The following is an 18,506-nucleotide window of genomic DNA, read 5'->3' as shown; positions in this document are numbered from 1 at the left end:
GGCCATTCAAGCTAAGATCCAGATGATAGAGTTCTTTCCAGATAGAAAGGTATAAAGCCTGAGACTTTCAGATTTTAACTTTGTGCATGAATGCTAAGTCACTTCAGTCGTGTCCAGCTCTTTGTGACCCCATGCACTGTAGCCTGCCAGACTCCTCTGTCCAAGGGATTCTCTAGGCAGGAATACTGGAATGGGTTGCCATGCCCTCCTCCAGGGGATCTTCCTCATCCAGGGATTGATCTCAGATCTCTCTCTGTCTCCGCATTGGCAGGTGGGTTCTTTACCATGAGCGCCACCTGGGAAGCCTTAAATCATGGGCACCTGGTATAGACCTGGTATACTAGGGGATCTTCCTGACGCAGGAATTGACCCAGGTCTCCCTCATTGCCAGGAGATTCTTTTCCGTCTGAGCCTCCGGCGAAGTCCTCCCTAATTAAACACAGGAACCTGGTAAAACCACATATTACCAGATACTCAGATAGAATCTTCGCTAAGTGAATATTATGAGACCATAATTATAAATGATGAAGGGCTCAGCATCTCACCTGCTGGCTAGCCAACTTCACTTGAAATAGTACACTGCCTATAAATAAGGCACTTGGTCTGCTAGTTAACTTCTACCATAAACAATATTGCAAAACTCTCTTTACTGAAAGTAATTCCTGAATCTTTAGCTAGTAATATAACAAAAGATTGTCAGAAATCAAGAATAAAAAAGAGAGGAGGTTAGCTCAACAACTTGGGAGTCAACACGATGCAGCACTTGGCACTTGGTGAGATGGATCCCTTGAGAAGCCCTTTATGTTGAAAAGCTAGGGGGCAGACCAAAATTACTTATATTTGGTGCTGCCATATATATATGAGAACACATCATTTTAGGCATATAAATAAAACGGGCAAAATAAAAGTAAATTAAAAAGCCCAGGCCTGTTTGAATAAATTAATCTAATCAAGAACTGTATTATAAATGACACCTAATTACTGGTAAGGAAGATCATGCATCAGTGCCTAGCGTGAAAATAATCATAGGGAAAATTCAACGAGAATTCAGGTATAGGTTATTATAATTACAGAGAACTAACTTATGTGCAATTTTCAAAAGAAATGGCACATCAAATGAAATTAAGAAAAGTGCTTTATTAACTTGTTTTCATGGAGTCACAAAGTCCTCTGAATGTATTACCAAAAGATGTTAAGGATCACTGTTATTCTTGCATTTCTCTTTCTTCCTCCTAGGAAATAATTATTAAAAATCTACCATGTCCTAATCACTGTAATTGGTGGTAAACGAGGCAGAAACATCCCTATCTTCTCTGAGCTATCTGGAAAAAAAGGCAGTTAAACAAGTAATACCAATAAAAGGGTATGAGCATTATGACAGGTTAGATACAGGAAATTATGTAAATGTATCACAGTAGGACCTAATACGGCATAAGAATCCGGAAAGGCTTCCCTGAGAAAATGATTTGTCAGCTTGAGGGTTACAGAGAAGATACATGAATACTATATGAGAATTCTTTAACCTCTTTGCAAAAAACTAAAAGATGTGAAGTATGACTGGAACTTAAACTAAGAGAAAGAAAGAGATGAGGCTGGAGAGGTAAGCAGGAGCCAGTTCACACAAGATATTTTTGAGCCATATGAAGGAGTTGAGATTTACCCTAAAAGCAGTGGGGAGACATCAAAGAAAGAAGGTATTATAATCTCATTTGCAGTTTGGGAAGATCCCTCCAGCCTGGTTGCTGTATAGAGAGTAGAGGACCCAGGGCAGGACTGGAGGAGCAAAGGCCATTTGAGAGACCCTTGTATACACATGTGTGCAAAAGGTCTACCAGGGGAGGTGCCGTCAACACATCTTCTTCATCAACACAGCTGGAAGGCCCACTCTGTGCTGAAGAGAATGCGGCTAGTGGTTAGTCCTTTATTCCTCCTGCGGGAGCCGGGAGACTGATTCCTCTGGATGCCAAACATTAATACCTCCATGCAGATCCTGTTTTCTTCCATTTCTTTCCACAGTGTCTGCTTTTTTGGCTAGTATCTGTCTTGCCTTTCAAATGCAACTAGAGAAAGTCCAATCTTGAAAATAGGAAATGTTTAGAAAGGCCAACCAAATGCAGAGGTCCAGAGAATGGCAAAGAGAGATAAAGCCTTTATAAATGAACAGTGCAAAGAAATAGAGGAAAACAGTAGAATGGAAAGGACTAGAAATCTCTTCAAGAAAATTGGAGTCATCAAGGGAACATTTCATGCAAAGATCGGCTCAATAAAGGACAGAAATGGCAAGGACCTAACAGAAGCAGAAGAGGTTAAGAAAAAGGGTCACAGATACACAGAAGAACTGTGTATGTCTTACTGACCCAGATAACCACAAAAAAAGATGTCCTAATGACCAGATAACCACAACAGCACAAGAGATGACTCTACACATGGACATCACCAGATGGTCAATACTGAAATCAGACTGATTATATTCTTGGCAGCTGAAGATGGAGAAGCACTATACAGTCAGCAAAAGCAAGACCGGGAGCTGACTGTGGCTCAGATCATAAACTCCTTATTGCAAAATTCAGACTTAAATTGAAGAAAATAGGGAAAACCACTAGACCATTCAGGTATCACCTAAATTAAATCCCTTACAGTTATACAGTGGAAGTGACAAATAGATTCAAGGGATTAGGTTGGATAGAGAGAATGCCTGAAGAACTGTGAACAGAGGTTTGTAACATTGTACAAGAGGCAGTGATCAAGACCATCCCCAAAAAGAAAATGCAAAAAGGCAAAACGGTTGTCTGAGGAGGCTTTACAAATAACTGAGAAAAGAAGAGAGGCTAAAGGCAAAGAAGAAGAGGAAAGATATATCCATCTGAATGCAGAGTTCCAAAGAATAGCAAGGAGAGATAGGAAAGACTTTCTCAGAGATAAGTGCAAAGAAATAAAGGAGCACAATAGGATGGGAAAGACTAGAGATACCAAGGGAACATTTCATGCAAAGATGGGCTCAATAAAGGACGAAAACGGCATGGACCTAACAGAAGCAGAAGATATTAAGAACAGGTGTCAAGAATACACAGAAGAACTATACCAAAAAGATCTTCATGACCCAGATAATCATGGTGGTGCGGTCACTCACCTCAGACATCCTGTAATGCAAAGTCAAGTGGGCTTTAGGAAGCAGCACTGCAAACAAAGCTAGGGGAGGTGATGGAATCCCAGCTGAGCTGTTTCAAATCCTAAAAGATGATGCTGTGAAAGTGCTGCATTCAATATGCCAGCAAATTTGGAAAACTCAGCAGTGGCCACAAGACTAGAAAAGGTCAGTTTTCATTCCAATCCCAAAGAAAGGCAATGCTAAAGAATGCTCAAACTACCACACAATTGCACCCATCTCACATGCTAGCAAAGTAATGCTCAAAATTCTCCAAGACAGGCTTCAACAGTATGTGAACTGAGACCTTCCAGGTGCTCAAGCTGGTTTTAGAAAAGGTAGAGGAGCCAGAGGTGAAATTGCCAACATCCGCTGGATCACAGAAAAAGCAAGAGAATCCCCAAACAACATCTACTTCTGCTTCATTGACTACTCTAAAGCCTTGGCTGTATAGATCACAACAAACTGTGGACAATTCTTAGAGTGGAGAATACTCTCAGACCACCTGACCTGCCTTCTGGAAATCTGTATGGAGGTCAAGAAGCAACAGATAGAACCAGACATGGAACAATGGACTGGTTCCAAATTGCGAAAGGACTACGTCAAGGCTGTATATTGTCACTTTGCTTATTTTAACTTATATGCAGGATACATCATGCAAAATGCCTGACTGGATGAAGCACAAGATGGAATCAAGATTGCCAGGAGAAATATCAATAACCTCAGATATGCAGATGACACCACCCATATGGCAGAAAGCAAAGAGAAACTAAAGAGCCTCTTGATGAAAGTGAGAGAGTGAAAAAACTGGCTTAAAACTCAGCATTCAAAAAACTAAGATCACGGCATCTGGTCCCATCACTTAATGGCAAATTGGTGGGGAAACAAAGGAAACAGTGACAGACTTTCTTTTTTGGGGGCTCCAAAATCACTGCAGATGGTAACTGCTGCCATGAAATTAAAAGACGCTTGCTCCTTGGAAGAAAAGCCATCACCAACCTAGACAGCATACTAAAAATCAGAAGATACCACTTTACCAACAAAGGTCTGTCTAGTCAAAGCTATGATTTTTCCAGTAGTCATGTATGAATGTGAGAGTTGGACCTTAAAGAAAGCTGAGTGCCAAAGAATTGATGCTTTTGAACTGTGGTGTTGGAGAAGACTCTTGAGAGTCCCTTGGACTGCAAGAAGATGCAACCAGTCATTCCTAAAGGAAATCAGTCCTGAATATTCATTGGAAGGACTGATGTTGAAGCTGAAGCTCCAATCCTTTGGCCACCTGATGCAAAGAACTGATTTATTGGAAAAGACCCTGATGCTTAGAAAGATTGAAGCAGGAGGAGAAGGGGATGACAGGATGAGATGGTTGGATGACATCACCAACTAGATGGACATGAGTTTGAGCAAGCTCTGGGAGTTGGTGATGGACATGGAAGCCTGGCATCCTGCAGTCCATGGTGTCGCAAAGAGTTGACAGACAGAACTGAACTGAGCTGAACCGCAACAGTATGGTCACTCACCTAGAGCTGGACATCCTGGAGTGTGAAGTCAAGTGGACCTTAGGAAACATTACTACAAACAGAGCTAGTGGAGGTGATGGAATTCCAGCTGAGCTATTTCAAATCCCAAAAGATAATGTTGTGAAATTGACTGGTATGCTGAATGTGAAATGCTGCACTGAATATGTCAGAAAATTTGGAGAACTCAGCAGTGGCCACGGGACTGGTAAAGGTCAGTTTTCATTCCAATCCCAAAGAAAGACAATGCCAAAGAATGTTCAAGCTACTGCACATTTGCACTCATTTCACATGCTAGCAAGGTAATGCTCAAAATCCTTCAAGCTAGGCTTCAGCAGTATATGAACCAGGAACTTCCAGGTTTACAAGCTGGGTTTCGAAGAGACACAGGAACCAGAGATGAGATCACCAACATTCATTGGATCATGGAGAAAGCAAGCAAGTTCCAGAAAAACATCTACTTCTGCTTCACTGACTAAACTAAATCTTTTGACTGTGTGGATCACATCAAACTGTGGACAATTCTTAAAGAGTTGGGAATACCAGACTTATTTGTCTGGGAATACCACCTTACTTGTCTCCAGAGAAACCTATCTGCAGGTCAAGAAGCAACAGTTAGAACCTTACATGGAACAGCGGACTGGTTCAAAATTGGGAAAGGAGTACAGCAAGACTGTATATTGTCACCTTGCTTATTTAACTTATATGCAGAATACATCATATGAAATGCCATGCTGGATGAATTACAAGCTAGAATCAAGGTTGTTGGGAGAGATATCAACAACTGCAGATATGCAGATGATATTACTCTAATGGCAGAAAGTGAAGAGGAACTAAAGAGAGTCTTGATGAAGGTAAAAGAGGAGAGTGAAAAAGCTGGCTTGAAACTCAGCATTCAAAAAACGAAGATCATGGCATTCACTCCCATCACTTCATGGCAAATAGAAGGGGAAAAAGCGGAAGTAGTAACAAATTTTATTTTCTTGGGCTCCAAAATCACTGTGGACAGTGACTGCAGCCATGAAATTAAAAGAAGCTTGCTCCTTGGAAGAAAAGCTAGGACAAATCTAGACAACATATTAAAAAACAGAGACATCACTTTCCCAACAATGGTCTGTATGGTCAAAGGTATGGTTTTGCCAGCTGTCATGTATAGATGTGAGAACTGGACAATAAAAAAGGCTGAGCACCAAAGAATTGATGCTTTTGAATTGTGGTGCTGGAGAAGACTCTTAAGAGTCCCTTGGACTGCAAAGAGATCAAACCAGTCAGTCCTAAAGAAAATCAACCCTGGAAGGACTGATGTTGAATATTCACTAGAAGGACTGATGTTGAATATTTACTGGAAGGACTGATGTTGAAGCTGAAGCTCCAGTATTTTCACCACTTGATGCAAAGAGCCCACTGGAAAAGACCCTGATGCTGAGGAAAGCTGACAGCAAAAGGAGAAGAGGGGCTGCAGGGAATAAGATGGTTAGATAGCATCACTGACTCAGTGGACATGAATCGAAGCAAACTCTAGGTAGAAGATAGAGAGAACAGGGGAGCCTGGCCTGCTGTAGTCCATGGAGTCACTAAGAGTCACGCATGACTTGGTGACTGAACAACAAAAAGAAAGGCCACGAGGGTATTTTTTGCTTGTCGTAGTCCCAGCTCTGCTCTGAGCAAATGCCGGTATCACGTTAGTTGGCTCTAAAAACAGACTGTCTTGCCACTTTCACCTCGAAAGAATAAGATCCATGTCTAGTAATTTTCTAGGAAGTTTTAAAATCATTCCACTAAGATGTCTCCTTTGTTTTCATTTTTATTTATGTCCCCAGAGAAGACATTTCCAAATTTGTGAAAACCCACCATTAAAAATTGATGGGGTTTGCTTTTAAGTGATAGAGATACATGTTTGTAGATACATGCATGTAGAGATATGTGTTTTTGAAATATATAAATATATAAACACATACACATATACACACACACGAACAGGAACCCCTGTAGGATATATACCAGCTGTCCACAGTGGCTACTAATTCTTAGTGGTGGGATAGTAGATATTTTTATTTTGCTTGTCTGTGTTTTCTGATATTTCCACAATAATTTATTTCCTTATTATAAAGCAAATACAATAAAAGTGTGAAGGCAGAATGGGTTTTTTTTTTAATGAATAAGGTTTTAAAACAAAGGATGTTTTCTTTATTAACATTGTTTGAAGTGCTTAATCCTTTAATTACTACTTTAGAAACAAATAAAATATCTAAACCCTAACTCACTAGCAGCCCTTAAATGCTTATGAGGATATTCTATAGGAATTTATAGTTTTTCATTAAAACTCATCTCATTCAGCAACTGTGGTAATGTGTATATTTTCAGCTATTGTCTATGTAGGCATTAAATCTTACAAAAACATATAAGGCACTTTTCCCTATCATTTTTTAACAATAATTTCCTTTGTTTCTTGTAGTTATTTTGACACCACCTGTCTTAGCGAGCCTAGGTTCTAGGCCACCAACACCTACTAAATTTTTTCATAAACTGTGGTCTTAATGATATTTTAGGTACATTCTGGAGCCTCCAAGTTACCATGACTATTATATTTGTTTTTCACACATTGAACTATTACACGTTTTCCCTTGTAAATGTAAGTACAGTTAGCCCTTGAGCAACACAGCTTTGAACTTCATGGGTCCACTTATACTCAAATTTCTTTCAATAAATATATACTACAGTCCTGGACTAACCATGAATGGTTGCATAACCACAGAAGTAGAGAGAGGGCGGATTTTCAACTGCTCAGAGGGTGGGTGCCCTTATGCTGTTTAGGGGTCAACTATATTTCAGTACTGAATTCAGTGCGCCATTGTCTTAATTAGAAACTTGATTTTTTTTTTTTTTTAGACAGGTGGTACTTTATCCCATTTCACAATTATGTACCTTCTAAAACTGTAGAATAATTTTTTTTTTCTGATTTCTCTGCTCAAATTCTGAAACAAATTGTTAAGGTATAGCTGGAGACAGTATGATTAATATTTCAGGCACTTGTTGTTTCCTCTTACCTGTAAAGGGCATGGGAGTCAAAAAAAAAAAAATCAGAGGACTGGTCCCTTTTTTATAAAAATATACTCAACGTGATCATTATATCCTACTTCTTTCACTTAACAATAGACTACTTCCTGAATATAGTTTCAATAACAGTGCAATCATACAGTCACTGCTTTTCACCAAATTCATCTATTGTCTTATAAGTGGACATTTAGCATCTCCTTTTCCACTCGTATGAGCACTGCCGCAGTGCTCATCTTTTGCATGAGCCATTCACAGTGCTTCAGACTCTCTTTCTGCATGTATTCCCAGGATTGGAATTATTGAACCAAAGACAATGAGCATTTACTGTTTCTGAGACGTATAAAAAACTTTCCAAAGATGTCACTCCAGTTTACCCACCTTCCAACAATTAATGTGTTCTTTCATTTCACCTTTCCCAACATCGACATCTTTACATTTTTGGAAATTTGTTCAGTGAAAAGTGCTGTTTGTTGTTGGTGTTTTGTTTTTGATTTCACATGTCTTAGTGAAGTATTAATACTCCCTATTTTGTATACCCTCAAAACTTAGCTCTTAGTAAGCATGCATTTTAAACTTTAAATGTCTTCTATATAAACAAGTTTATATCCCCCAAATGAGAAATAGTCACATATTCCTGGGGGAAAATGTTAGTGCAAATACAAACAGGGCAATGTCAAGGTTTGTAAATATCAGTCATGGTTATAATTGGAGGGCAGTTTTGTTATTTTCCTTCAAAGTTAGAGAAAATTGTTTTATGGAAGGATATTTTCTCTTCTACCAAATTTGAGTGTCTCTTTTGAAATTATATTTACCCTTATCAGGATGTTTAGCAGTCCTAATTGTTATTTCAGACTCTTGCGCTGCTGAACCAGTTTAAATCTAAACTCACTCAAGCAATTGCTGAAACTCCTGAAAATGAAATTTCTGAAACAGAAGTAGAAGATGATGAAGGATGGTAAGGCCTTTGATTTCTTTATATTAACTATGAACAAATGGACTCAGAGCAGAGACACTATTAAAACAGTTCTATTATAGCATCTTTTTTTTTTTCAGACTTTACATTCGATTATATCCTCATCTTATATGGTCTCAACCTCCTTTTACTCCATTTCAGTTCAATAAGCATAATGCTTTGTGTATTCCCACTATTGTATTATCCAGTAGAATATACACAGGAAATATATGACACTATCCTTGCCCTAAATAATTTTCTAATATCGTGGGAAAGATAAGACTCACATTTAACAACGAGAAAACAGTCTTAAAAGATTCTGAATCATTAATTTTTTTACCCTTTCGCACAAACACTTTAGAACTCATTAGTCCATTTCATAATCCTACTAAGTTCCTCTTCAAATTTATGATCTTCTGGATCCTAGCAATACATACACAGTTAACTCATTTTTATCTTTGGATATTTTTCAGCTTTTAAAGACACTGATAAGAAATAAAGGGATTAATGTCCTGTGCTTAGCACTTTATCCTATACTGGAGGGGGAAGAAAAAGAATTGTGCTTTCTCTTATCATTCTCCTCTGTCCTCCAGTTGACTTCACATGTAGTATATTAGGCCTCCCCACACCTAACTGCCTCCACCTCCCACGACACCCTGGCTCAGGCACGTTGCTTCAAGCAAGCCAGTGGGTCACCCCCACACATGACTCACTCTCTGGAGCCTCTAAACTGTCACAGTGTGCCATTACCCCAACCCAGAATCACAGCCTCACTCCCCTCTGCCAAACAGCATCTCTCCCCCATTTCAAAACACTGTTCAGCACTCCCATGCTCCAGGAAACCAGTCAGCAAGATTTGTTGAACACTCACAAATCTAGAGGGTGGAGGAAAGAGGGCTGGAACACACATTTAAAAGGACATAAAAACACTTACTAAGAAAACATTTAAGCAAGTAAGACTCTGCAACTATATCTAACTTTAATCCAAAGGACCAGGTGATGATGAGTTGAATAGGATAAATCTTATCTACCCTACGATCCTGAAAGCACTTGTGTATTTCTCAGTCTATAATTTCTGTATGATTTGGGTTAGGATGCCAATGTTTGTAAAACCCTAAGTCTCTTTTAATAGGTTTCTATTGCTTATGTGTATTTGTTTATACTTAAATTCAAAGTTGCTTAAGACAGAAGCTGGCTTATCCCATAGTTCTTTGCCAAAGGTGAAGGCTCAGTGAGTGGTGAGTGACCCATAGAGATAAATGCACATTGCACAGAACTTTCTGGTTTTTTATATGACTGGACAGGTTTAGTTTTATTTTGGATTCCTTGAATGTCTCAAAATATCTTTCAAATGTTTTGGGTTCAGCCACCACACACACAAAAATGTTTTGCCAAGTCCTCTTCCTCTTATTTTTGAATCCATATGCATTTTTTAAGGAAATATGATCCATGTGTTTCTGATTCATTTACACTTAACTCATCAAGATGGTGTTTTGTAAGAGCAGTTTGATGCCCAATAAGTTTTTTTAACCTTTTTATAAGCCATTTAAGTCCTTTTTTATTGAACAGGAAAGTCACCAACAAATTTAAACCCAGAAATTTCATTTGAAACTCATAACCCACAGGATTCAAATTTACTTTCAACTTGGCAAGACCATTTAACTTCCCAAGGTTCTTCCTGGTCCCTTGGTTCCATATCCTCTCATTTTGAATCCCTCATTAGCATCAGATATCAATTAGTGTTTTTGAAAGGGTCATTTTTATTTTTGAGGTGATTTCATAATACAATCAATATTCTAACACCCTCAATTAGAAAGTTAAAACAAACGGGAAAACTTCACCAGATTGGGGGTGGCGGGGGTAATAATCACAGGTCAATGATATTGGCTAGTTCTCCAGCTAGAAAACAAAAATAAGTGGTAAAGGAAGAGGGATTAGGATAAAGGAACCATTACCAGGTCTTTCAAGGGGTTCCTTTCTGCTTCCAATTACAGTCACCTAAGCAGAAAGTCTGGAGAAGGCAATGGCACCCCACTCCAGTACTCTTGCCTGGAAAACCCCATGGGCGGAGGAGCCTGGTAGGCTGCAGTCCATGAGGTTGTGAAGAGTCGGACAAGACTGAGAGACTTCACTTTCACTTTTCACTTTGATGCATTGGAGAAGGAAATGGCAACCCACTCCAGTGTTCTTGCCTGGAGAATCCCAGGGACAGAGGAGCCTGGTAGGTTGCTGTCTGTGGGGTCACACAGAGTCAGACACGATTGAAGTGACTTAGAAGCAGCAGCAGCAACCAGAAAGTCAGAAGTCTACACTATATACCTACACAATTTTGTATTTTGTTAATCTAACATCTAATTAAAATATCTGGAGCTCTTATCTACTGCCTTTCTATTGTGGTGTAAACTATTGAAATTTTATAACCTGATAAGCAATGGCATCACTTCTGTTCATAAATAAACCAGTTCAGCTTTATCAAATCCCTGGTGATTTAGATCATCTCTTATAAAATATATTCCACTAGGAAAAGATGTCTTATATTCAGAATGATTTATAGCAAATATTATGAGTGCATGGCATATGCATGTGTGTTATGCATAAATTACATGGTTCCCAGACGGTTTTGTAGGTCACGCTTGCCACTTTTCTAAGAAGTGAAAGTCAGCCAGTGCTGTACTACACTGTCAGGGTCTGTTATCTGAGGTAAAATGATTGCTTCTAAGACATTTTTATGTGTCCGCATGAGTGACCACACATTGAGGGATCATTTTCATTTTCTGTCGAGATAGAAACCATTACCAATTTGTTATGTTTTCTTTTACTTGGCAAACTGTTCTATTCGCATTTTTGGCCGAGCTGCTGTATTGGCATGGTATACAACAGACATTTGGGTACCATTCAGCTGCGTTCTACTTTTTATGCAAAAAAAAAGTGGGAAGGGGAGAGAAAGAAAAGAAATATGATTCTATTGTAAACACCGTATATGGTGTTTGATAATTATTCCCAGATTTCACTGTCTAACAAGGCATTTAAGAAAGTGTTATTAGTAGATCTAAGCTGAAATGCATGATAGAAATTTTTCACTCAAAACGATTAGCATTCTTCCTTTGTTAGGATATATACTGCCAATATTTGATAGTGGTATTGACGGGCACCAGATTCTAGTGTAGCACCTAAAGGAACCTCTTTGCCATGACATTCCTTCTTCCCATCCTACATCCTATAACATCACATACTCGTCTAGATATAGAAACCAACTTCAGACATGGATTTTATAAAACCAATTAGATACATAGCAGGAGTAATCAGCCAAAGGATTTGTATGACCATGTAGATGAAGTCCATATGCCATTTTGAGTTTAGTTCATGAAGCTTGGTTAGCTCCCAAAAAAGTTTTGAGAGTTGTGTCTGACAAGGCTGTAGGGAGACTTATAAAAAAAGAGAAAGCCACCTGCTCCTTATACAACAAAATTAGCATTCCAAGAAAAGGGAAAAAAATTAAGTCTATGAGAATAGACTGCAGTCTTGTGAACATTAACTATTCATTACTGTGTTCCATTGAAACTTCTTTCCAGATTATTAACATAAAACTTCACAACAAATATACATAATAAAATAATAAACAGTATAAATGTCTATCTGCCTTCATCCCTTTTTCTCTCTCTCCCCTTCGCCACTTTCCGTTAGTACATACAATATACAGTAATATAAGAATAGGAAAACACTAACAATTGCAATGGTTGCCTTAAGTAAATTGGAGAAGAAAATGGCAACCCACTAGTATTCTTGCCTAGAGAATCCCATGGACAGAGGAGCCTGGCAGGCCACAGTCCACGGGGTCACAAGAGTTGGATACGACTTAGCAACTATATCACCATCACCACCTCAAGTAAAGATTTTATTATATAAGGAAAAGATATTCACTGTAGAAAAACCAGAGTATAGATTCCTCAAAAGAGGTAAAGTAAATCACCTGTGATCCCAAACTCAACAATGTGGTATTAATTTATGCATATATATATGCCCTTCTACATACTTACGCATATTTTAAGCAGAAATGAGATTATATAATGCTACAGTCTTATAATTTGCTTTTTTCCCTCAGCTATGTATAATAAATACTTTCCCTTGTGATATATAATTTTATGATATTCTGTTTGTATTCTGTATTGTGGCCATAAAGTATTCCCTTATATGCTGAACCATGTTTTACTCAGTCAATTCCTTGTTGTTGGATGTTCAGGCTCTTTCCAGTTTTTATTATTATACACAGCACTGTAATGAGCATCCTTATATCTGTGTCACTGCCAGTTTTCTCAGGATAAATTTCTAAAACTGGAATTGCTTAGTCAGTGGGTATGCATGTTAGACTCTGCTAAATATTTTCAAGTGGCCCTAGCAAAATGTCATTCCAATTTATACTCCCAAGTAAATATCTTTTTTATGACTTGCTTTTAGGACTGTTAGAATCGTAAGAATTAATTATGGTACTTTGCAACGCTTAGTGCAAGAGTATAACATTTCAGAAGAAATGCTTTTCCCTTGTAAACTTTTAAAAAAATACCCAGTCTGGTTTGCTCCTGTTTTTAATCTATCAATAACTGGTACATATTTCAACATAGCTCCTCAAGATTGTCAGCTCTAAGTATCCTTGTTCTTGGTTCTGAAAAAGTCTTCAAGATAATCCTTTGTGTTAGAACTTTAGGATCTAGAATGTTTTTCCCATTTTATTATTACACTTTGGCTTGCATTAAAAATCAGTTTTGTCTATCAGCCAGACAGTTTGTTTCTGCTAAAGATTAGAGTTCTGAGAACCAAGTTAGCATAGCATAGAAGCAACAAGTACCAGTTGTCTTGAGTATCCAACACAGTGAAAATTTAATAATGTAGATGTTAAAAAAAGATTACAAACTGTTGGACCAGTTTAGACCTCACTATAAGATACCATTAAAGGATATAGTCTCATTTCATTCCTTGTGCTAGCAAAGCTATAAACACCTTTTATATGTAATACTATAATTACAAATGTCATACATACTGTGGATGATGTGGTCATGTATTGAACGAAAGGTGCTGTGACAACAAATGAATATTTTAATTATATTCCCTACTTCATTCAAGCAGCACATTGCCAGGCAAGGGTAATAAGTTGGTGTTAGTTCAGTTCAGTCACTCAGTCGTGTACGACTCTTTGCGACCCCATGGACTGCCACATGCCAGGCTTCCCCATCCATCGCCAACTCCCAGAGCTTGCTCAAACTCATGTCCATCCAGTCGGTGATATCATCCAACCATCTCATCTTCTCTTGCCCCCTCCTCTTCCTGCCTTCAATCTTTCCCAGCATCAGGGCTTTTTCTAAGGAGTCAGTTCTTCACATCAGGTGGCCAAAGTATTGGAGCTTCAGCATCAGTTTTTCCAGTGAATGTTCAAGACTGTTTTCCTTTAGGATTGACTGGTTTGATCTCCATGAAGTCCTAGGGTCTCTTAAGAGTTTTCTCCAACACCACAGTTCAAATGCATCAATTCTTTAGTGCTCAGCTTTCTTTAGGGTACAACTTTCACATCCATACATGACCACTGGAAAAACCATAGCCTTGACTATAGGACCTTTGTCAGCAAACTAAGAGATCTTTACCCTTTAGTGATAAGTAGAACTGCAGGTCTCAAAATATTGGTCTCTGGGCCACTTTTATACTCTTAAAAATTTTTGAGAACCCCAAAGAGCATTTGTTTATGTGAAATATATTTATTGATATTTACCTTATTAGGAATTAATACTAGAAATTTTAAATCACTTCAAAATAACAATAATGAACCGATTACATTTAACATAAGTAATGTACTTTTATGAAGAATAATTATATTTTCAAAGCAGAAAATAATTATATTCTCAGCAGCAAAAAAACTGAAAAGAGTGGTATTTATTTACATTTTTTCATATCTCTTATGTCCAGCATAACAGGAAGAGCTGGTTCTCATATCTGCATTTCACTCTGTTTTGATCTAATACATCATGTGTTCTCTGAAAATTTTCTCTGCACGTTCATGAGAGGATGAGAATAATGAGGGTATATAATGTCTTAGTATTCACAGAAAATAATGTTGACATTGCAGGCACAGTGACCCCCAGCATTTTGAGAACTGCTGGATTAGAGCACCTTTAGCCATTGTGTGTGTCACAGTGGTCCTCATCTATCAGAGGGCATGACCCAATCTGTAGGTCCTGGGAAGCTTTACTCCACATCCTGGTTTGTGATCCTTGTTCTCAAGTGGTACCAAAGTGGGGCTTTCTGAATTAAATGTGCCCAGCAGCGTTGACTTAGACTTGGTACTGTTGTTCTTGTTCAGTCACCCAGTCATGTCCAACTGTGCGACCCCATGGACTGCAGCACACCAGCCCTCCTTGTCCCTCACCATCTCCCGAAGTTTGTCCAAGTTCATGTCCGTTGCATCAGTGATGCCATCCAGCCGTCTCATCCTCTGACTCCCTCTCCTGCTTCTTCCCTTAATCTTTCCCAACATCAGGGACTTTTCCAGTGAGTCAGCTATTCTCAGATGACCAAAATACTGGAACTTCAGCTTCAGCATCAGTTCTTCCAAAGAGTATTCAGGGTTGATTTCCCTTAAGATTGTCTGGTTTGATATCCTTGCTGTCCAAGGGACTCTCGGGAGTCTTCTCCAGCACCACTGTTCAAAGGCATCAATTCTTTGGTGCTCTGCCTTCTTTATGGTCCAGCTCTCAAACAACCGTATGTGACCACTGGGAAAACCATTGCCTTCACTATACGGACCTTTGTCAGCCAAGTGATGTCTCAGCTTTTCAACATGCTGTCTAGGTTTGTCATTGTTTTCCTGTCAAGAATCAATCATCTTCCGACTTCATGGCTGCAGTTGCCATCCACAGTGATTTTAGAGCCCAAGAAGAGGAAATCTGTTACTACTTCCACTTTTTCCCCTTCTGTTTGCCATGAAGTAATGGGGCCAGATGCCATGATCTTAGTTTTTTCATACTTAGTTTTAAGCCGGCTGTTTCACTCTCCTCCTTCACCCTCAAGAGGCTCTTTATCTCCTCTTTGCTTTCTGCCATTAGAGTGGTATCATCTGCATTCTTGAGGTTGTTGAAGTTTCTCGAGCCTGTCTTGATTCCAGCTTGTAACACATCCAGGCCGGCATTTCTCTTGATGTGCTCAGGGTATAGGTTAAACAAACAGGGTGATGGCAGACAGCCCTGTTGTACGCCTTTCTCAATCCAGAACTTATCAGTTGTTGTATACAGGGTTCTAACTGTTGCTTCTCAACCCATCCATGTTTCTCAGGAGACAGGTAAGATGATTTGGTATTCCCATCTCTCTGAGAGCTTTGCACAGTTTGTTATGATCCACACAGTCAAAGACTTTAGTGTAGTCAATGAAACAGAGGTAGATGTTTTTCTGGAATTCCTTTGCTTTCTCTATGATCCAGCGAGTGTTGGCAATTTGATCTCTGGTTCCTCTGCCTTTTCTAAACCCAGCTTGGATGTCTGGAATTTCTTGGTTCACCAAGATTTTAAGCATGATCTTGCTAACATGGGAGATGAGTGCAATTGTCTGACGGTTTGAACATTCTTTAGTACTACCCTTCGTGGAAATTGGGATGAGAATTGACCTTTTCCAGTCCTGTGGCCACTGCTGGGTCTTCCAAATTTGCTGAAATATTGAGTGCAACACTTTGATAGCATCATCCTTTAGGCTTTTGAATAGCTCCACTGGAATTCCATCGCATCTACTAGCTTTATTGACAGCAGTGCTTCCTAAGGCCCACTTGACTTCACACTCCAGAATGTCTAGCTCTGGGTGACTGACTAAACCATCATAGTTATCCAGTTCACTAAGATCTTTTTTGTGCAGTTCTTCCATGTATACTTTCCATCTCTTCTTGATCTCTTCTGCGTCTACTAGGTCTCTACCATTTCTGTCCTTTATTGTGCACATCTTCAGGTGAAATGTTCCCTTGATATTTCCAGTTTTCCTGAAGAGATATCTAGTCTTTCCCCTTCTGTTGTTTTCCTCTATTTTTAAGCACTGTTCATTGAAGAAGGCCTTCTTGTCTCCTTGTTATTCTTTGGAACTCTGTGTTTAGTACCTTTCCCTTTCCCTCTTGATTTTCACTTCTCTTCTTTCTTCAGCTATTTGTAAAGCCTCTTCAGATAATCAGTTTGCATACAGGTTTCTCAGGAAGCAGGTAAAGTGGTCTGGTATTCCCATCTCTTTAAGAATTTTCCACAGTTTATTGTGATCCACACAGTCAAAAGCTTTAGAGTAGTAAATGAAGCAGATGTTTTTTCAGGACTCTCTTGCTTTTTTTGTGACCCAACGGATGTTGGCAATTTCATCGCTGGTTCCTCTGCCTTTTCTAAATCCAACTTGAATATCTGGAAGTTAACAGTTCACGTCCTGTTGAAGCCTGGCTTGGAGAATTTTGAGCATTACTTTGCTAGCATGTGAGATGAGTGCAATTGTGCGGTAGTTTGAGCATTCTTTAGCATTGCCCTTCTTTGGGATTGGAATGAAAACTGACCTTTTCCAGTCCTGTGGCCACTGCCGAGTTTTCTAAATTTGCTGGCATATTGAGTGCAGCCCTTTCACAGCATCATCTTTTAGGATTTAAATAGCTCAACTGGAATTCCATCACCTCCACTAGTTTTGTTTGTAGTGATGCTTCCTAAGGCCCTCTTGACTTTGGACTCCAGGATGTCTGGCTTTCATCAAGAGGCTCTTTAGTTCCTCTTCGCTTTCTGCCATAAGGATGGAGCAAGTATTTTTTATTTTGTGGTTGCAGTCACCATCCACAGTGATTTTGGAGCCCAGGAAAATAATATCTGTCACTGCTTCTACTTTTTCCCCTTCTGTTTGCCATGAAGTGATGGGACCAGATGTCATGATCATAGTTTTTTGGAAGTTGAGTTTTTTTAATGAAGGATAATTGCTTTACAGAATTTTGTGGTTTTCTGTCATATACCTACAAGAATCAGCCGTAGGTACATCCATATCCCCTCCCTCCTGGACATCTCCCTCCCCAGCCCATGCTTCAGCTTATTTCAGAGCCCCTGTTTGAGTTCCCTGAGTCATACAGCAAATTCCCGTTGGCTATCTGTTTTATATATGGTATTGTAAATTTCTATGTTACGCTCTCCATACATCTCCCCTTCTCCCTCCTCTCCTCCCACTGTGTCCCACAGGTCTGTTCTGTATATCTGAAGTAAGTCAGAAGGAGAAATATAAATATCATATACAGACACATATATATGGAATCTGAAGAGATGGCACTGATGAATTTATTTTCAGGGCAGCAATGGAGAATGTTGAGTTTTTAAGTCAGCTTTTTCACTCTTTTTTTATCTTCATCAAGAGGCTCTTTAGTTCCTCTTCACTCTCTGCCATTAGAGTGTCATCAGCATATCTGAAGTTGTTGGTATTTCTCCTGGCAATCTTGATTCCAGCTTGTAATTCATCCATCCTGGCATTTTGCCTAATGTACTGTGCATGTATTTAAATAAGTAGGATGACAAAATACAGCCTTGCCATACTCCTTTCCCAATTTGGAACGAGTCAGTTATTCCACATCCACTTCTAACTGTTGCTTCTTGACCCACATACAGGTTTCTCAGGAGACAGGTAAGGTGGCCTGGTACTCCCGTCTCTTGTTACAAATTTTCCACTGTTTGTTGTGATCCACAAATTCAAAGGCTTTAGCATAGTCAATGAAACAGAAGTAGATGTTTTTCTGGAATTCCCTTGCTTTCTCCATGATCCAGGGAATGGTGGCAATTTGATGTCTAGTTTTCCTTTCACTTAGCAG

The 18,506-nt window shown here is 39.1% G+C and overlaps 1 protein-coding gene across 1 annotated transcript in view; it reads left to right on the top strand.

Moving 5' to 3' along the window:
- The window catches only part of CWC27 (CWC27 spliceosome associated cyclophilin), a 255,917-nt gene that overhangs the window by 215,148 nt on the left and 22,263 nt on the right, over positions 1-18,506 (top strand). Inside the window, exon 13 of the mRNA XM_069556311.1 lies at positions 8,571-8,674. Coding sequence (XP_069412412.1) covers positions 8,571-8,674 — 104 coding nt within the window. The remainder of the gene's footprint in view (positions 1-8,570; positions 8,675-18,506) is intronic.

This window comes from Ovis canadensis, chromosome 16 (genome assembly GCF_042477335.2).
Source record: "Ovis canadensis isolate MfBH-ARS-UI-01 breed Bighorn chromosome 16, ARS-UI_OviCan_v2, whole genome shotgun sequence".
Classification (NCBI taxonomy): Eukaryota; Metazoa; Chordata; class Mammalia; order Artiodactyla; family Bovidae; genus Ovis; species Ovis canadensis.
This window is presented reverse-complemented; position numbering and strand designations above follow the sequence as displayed.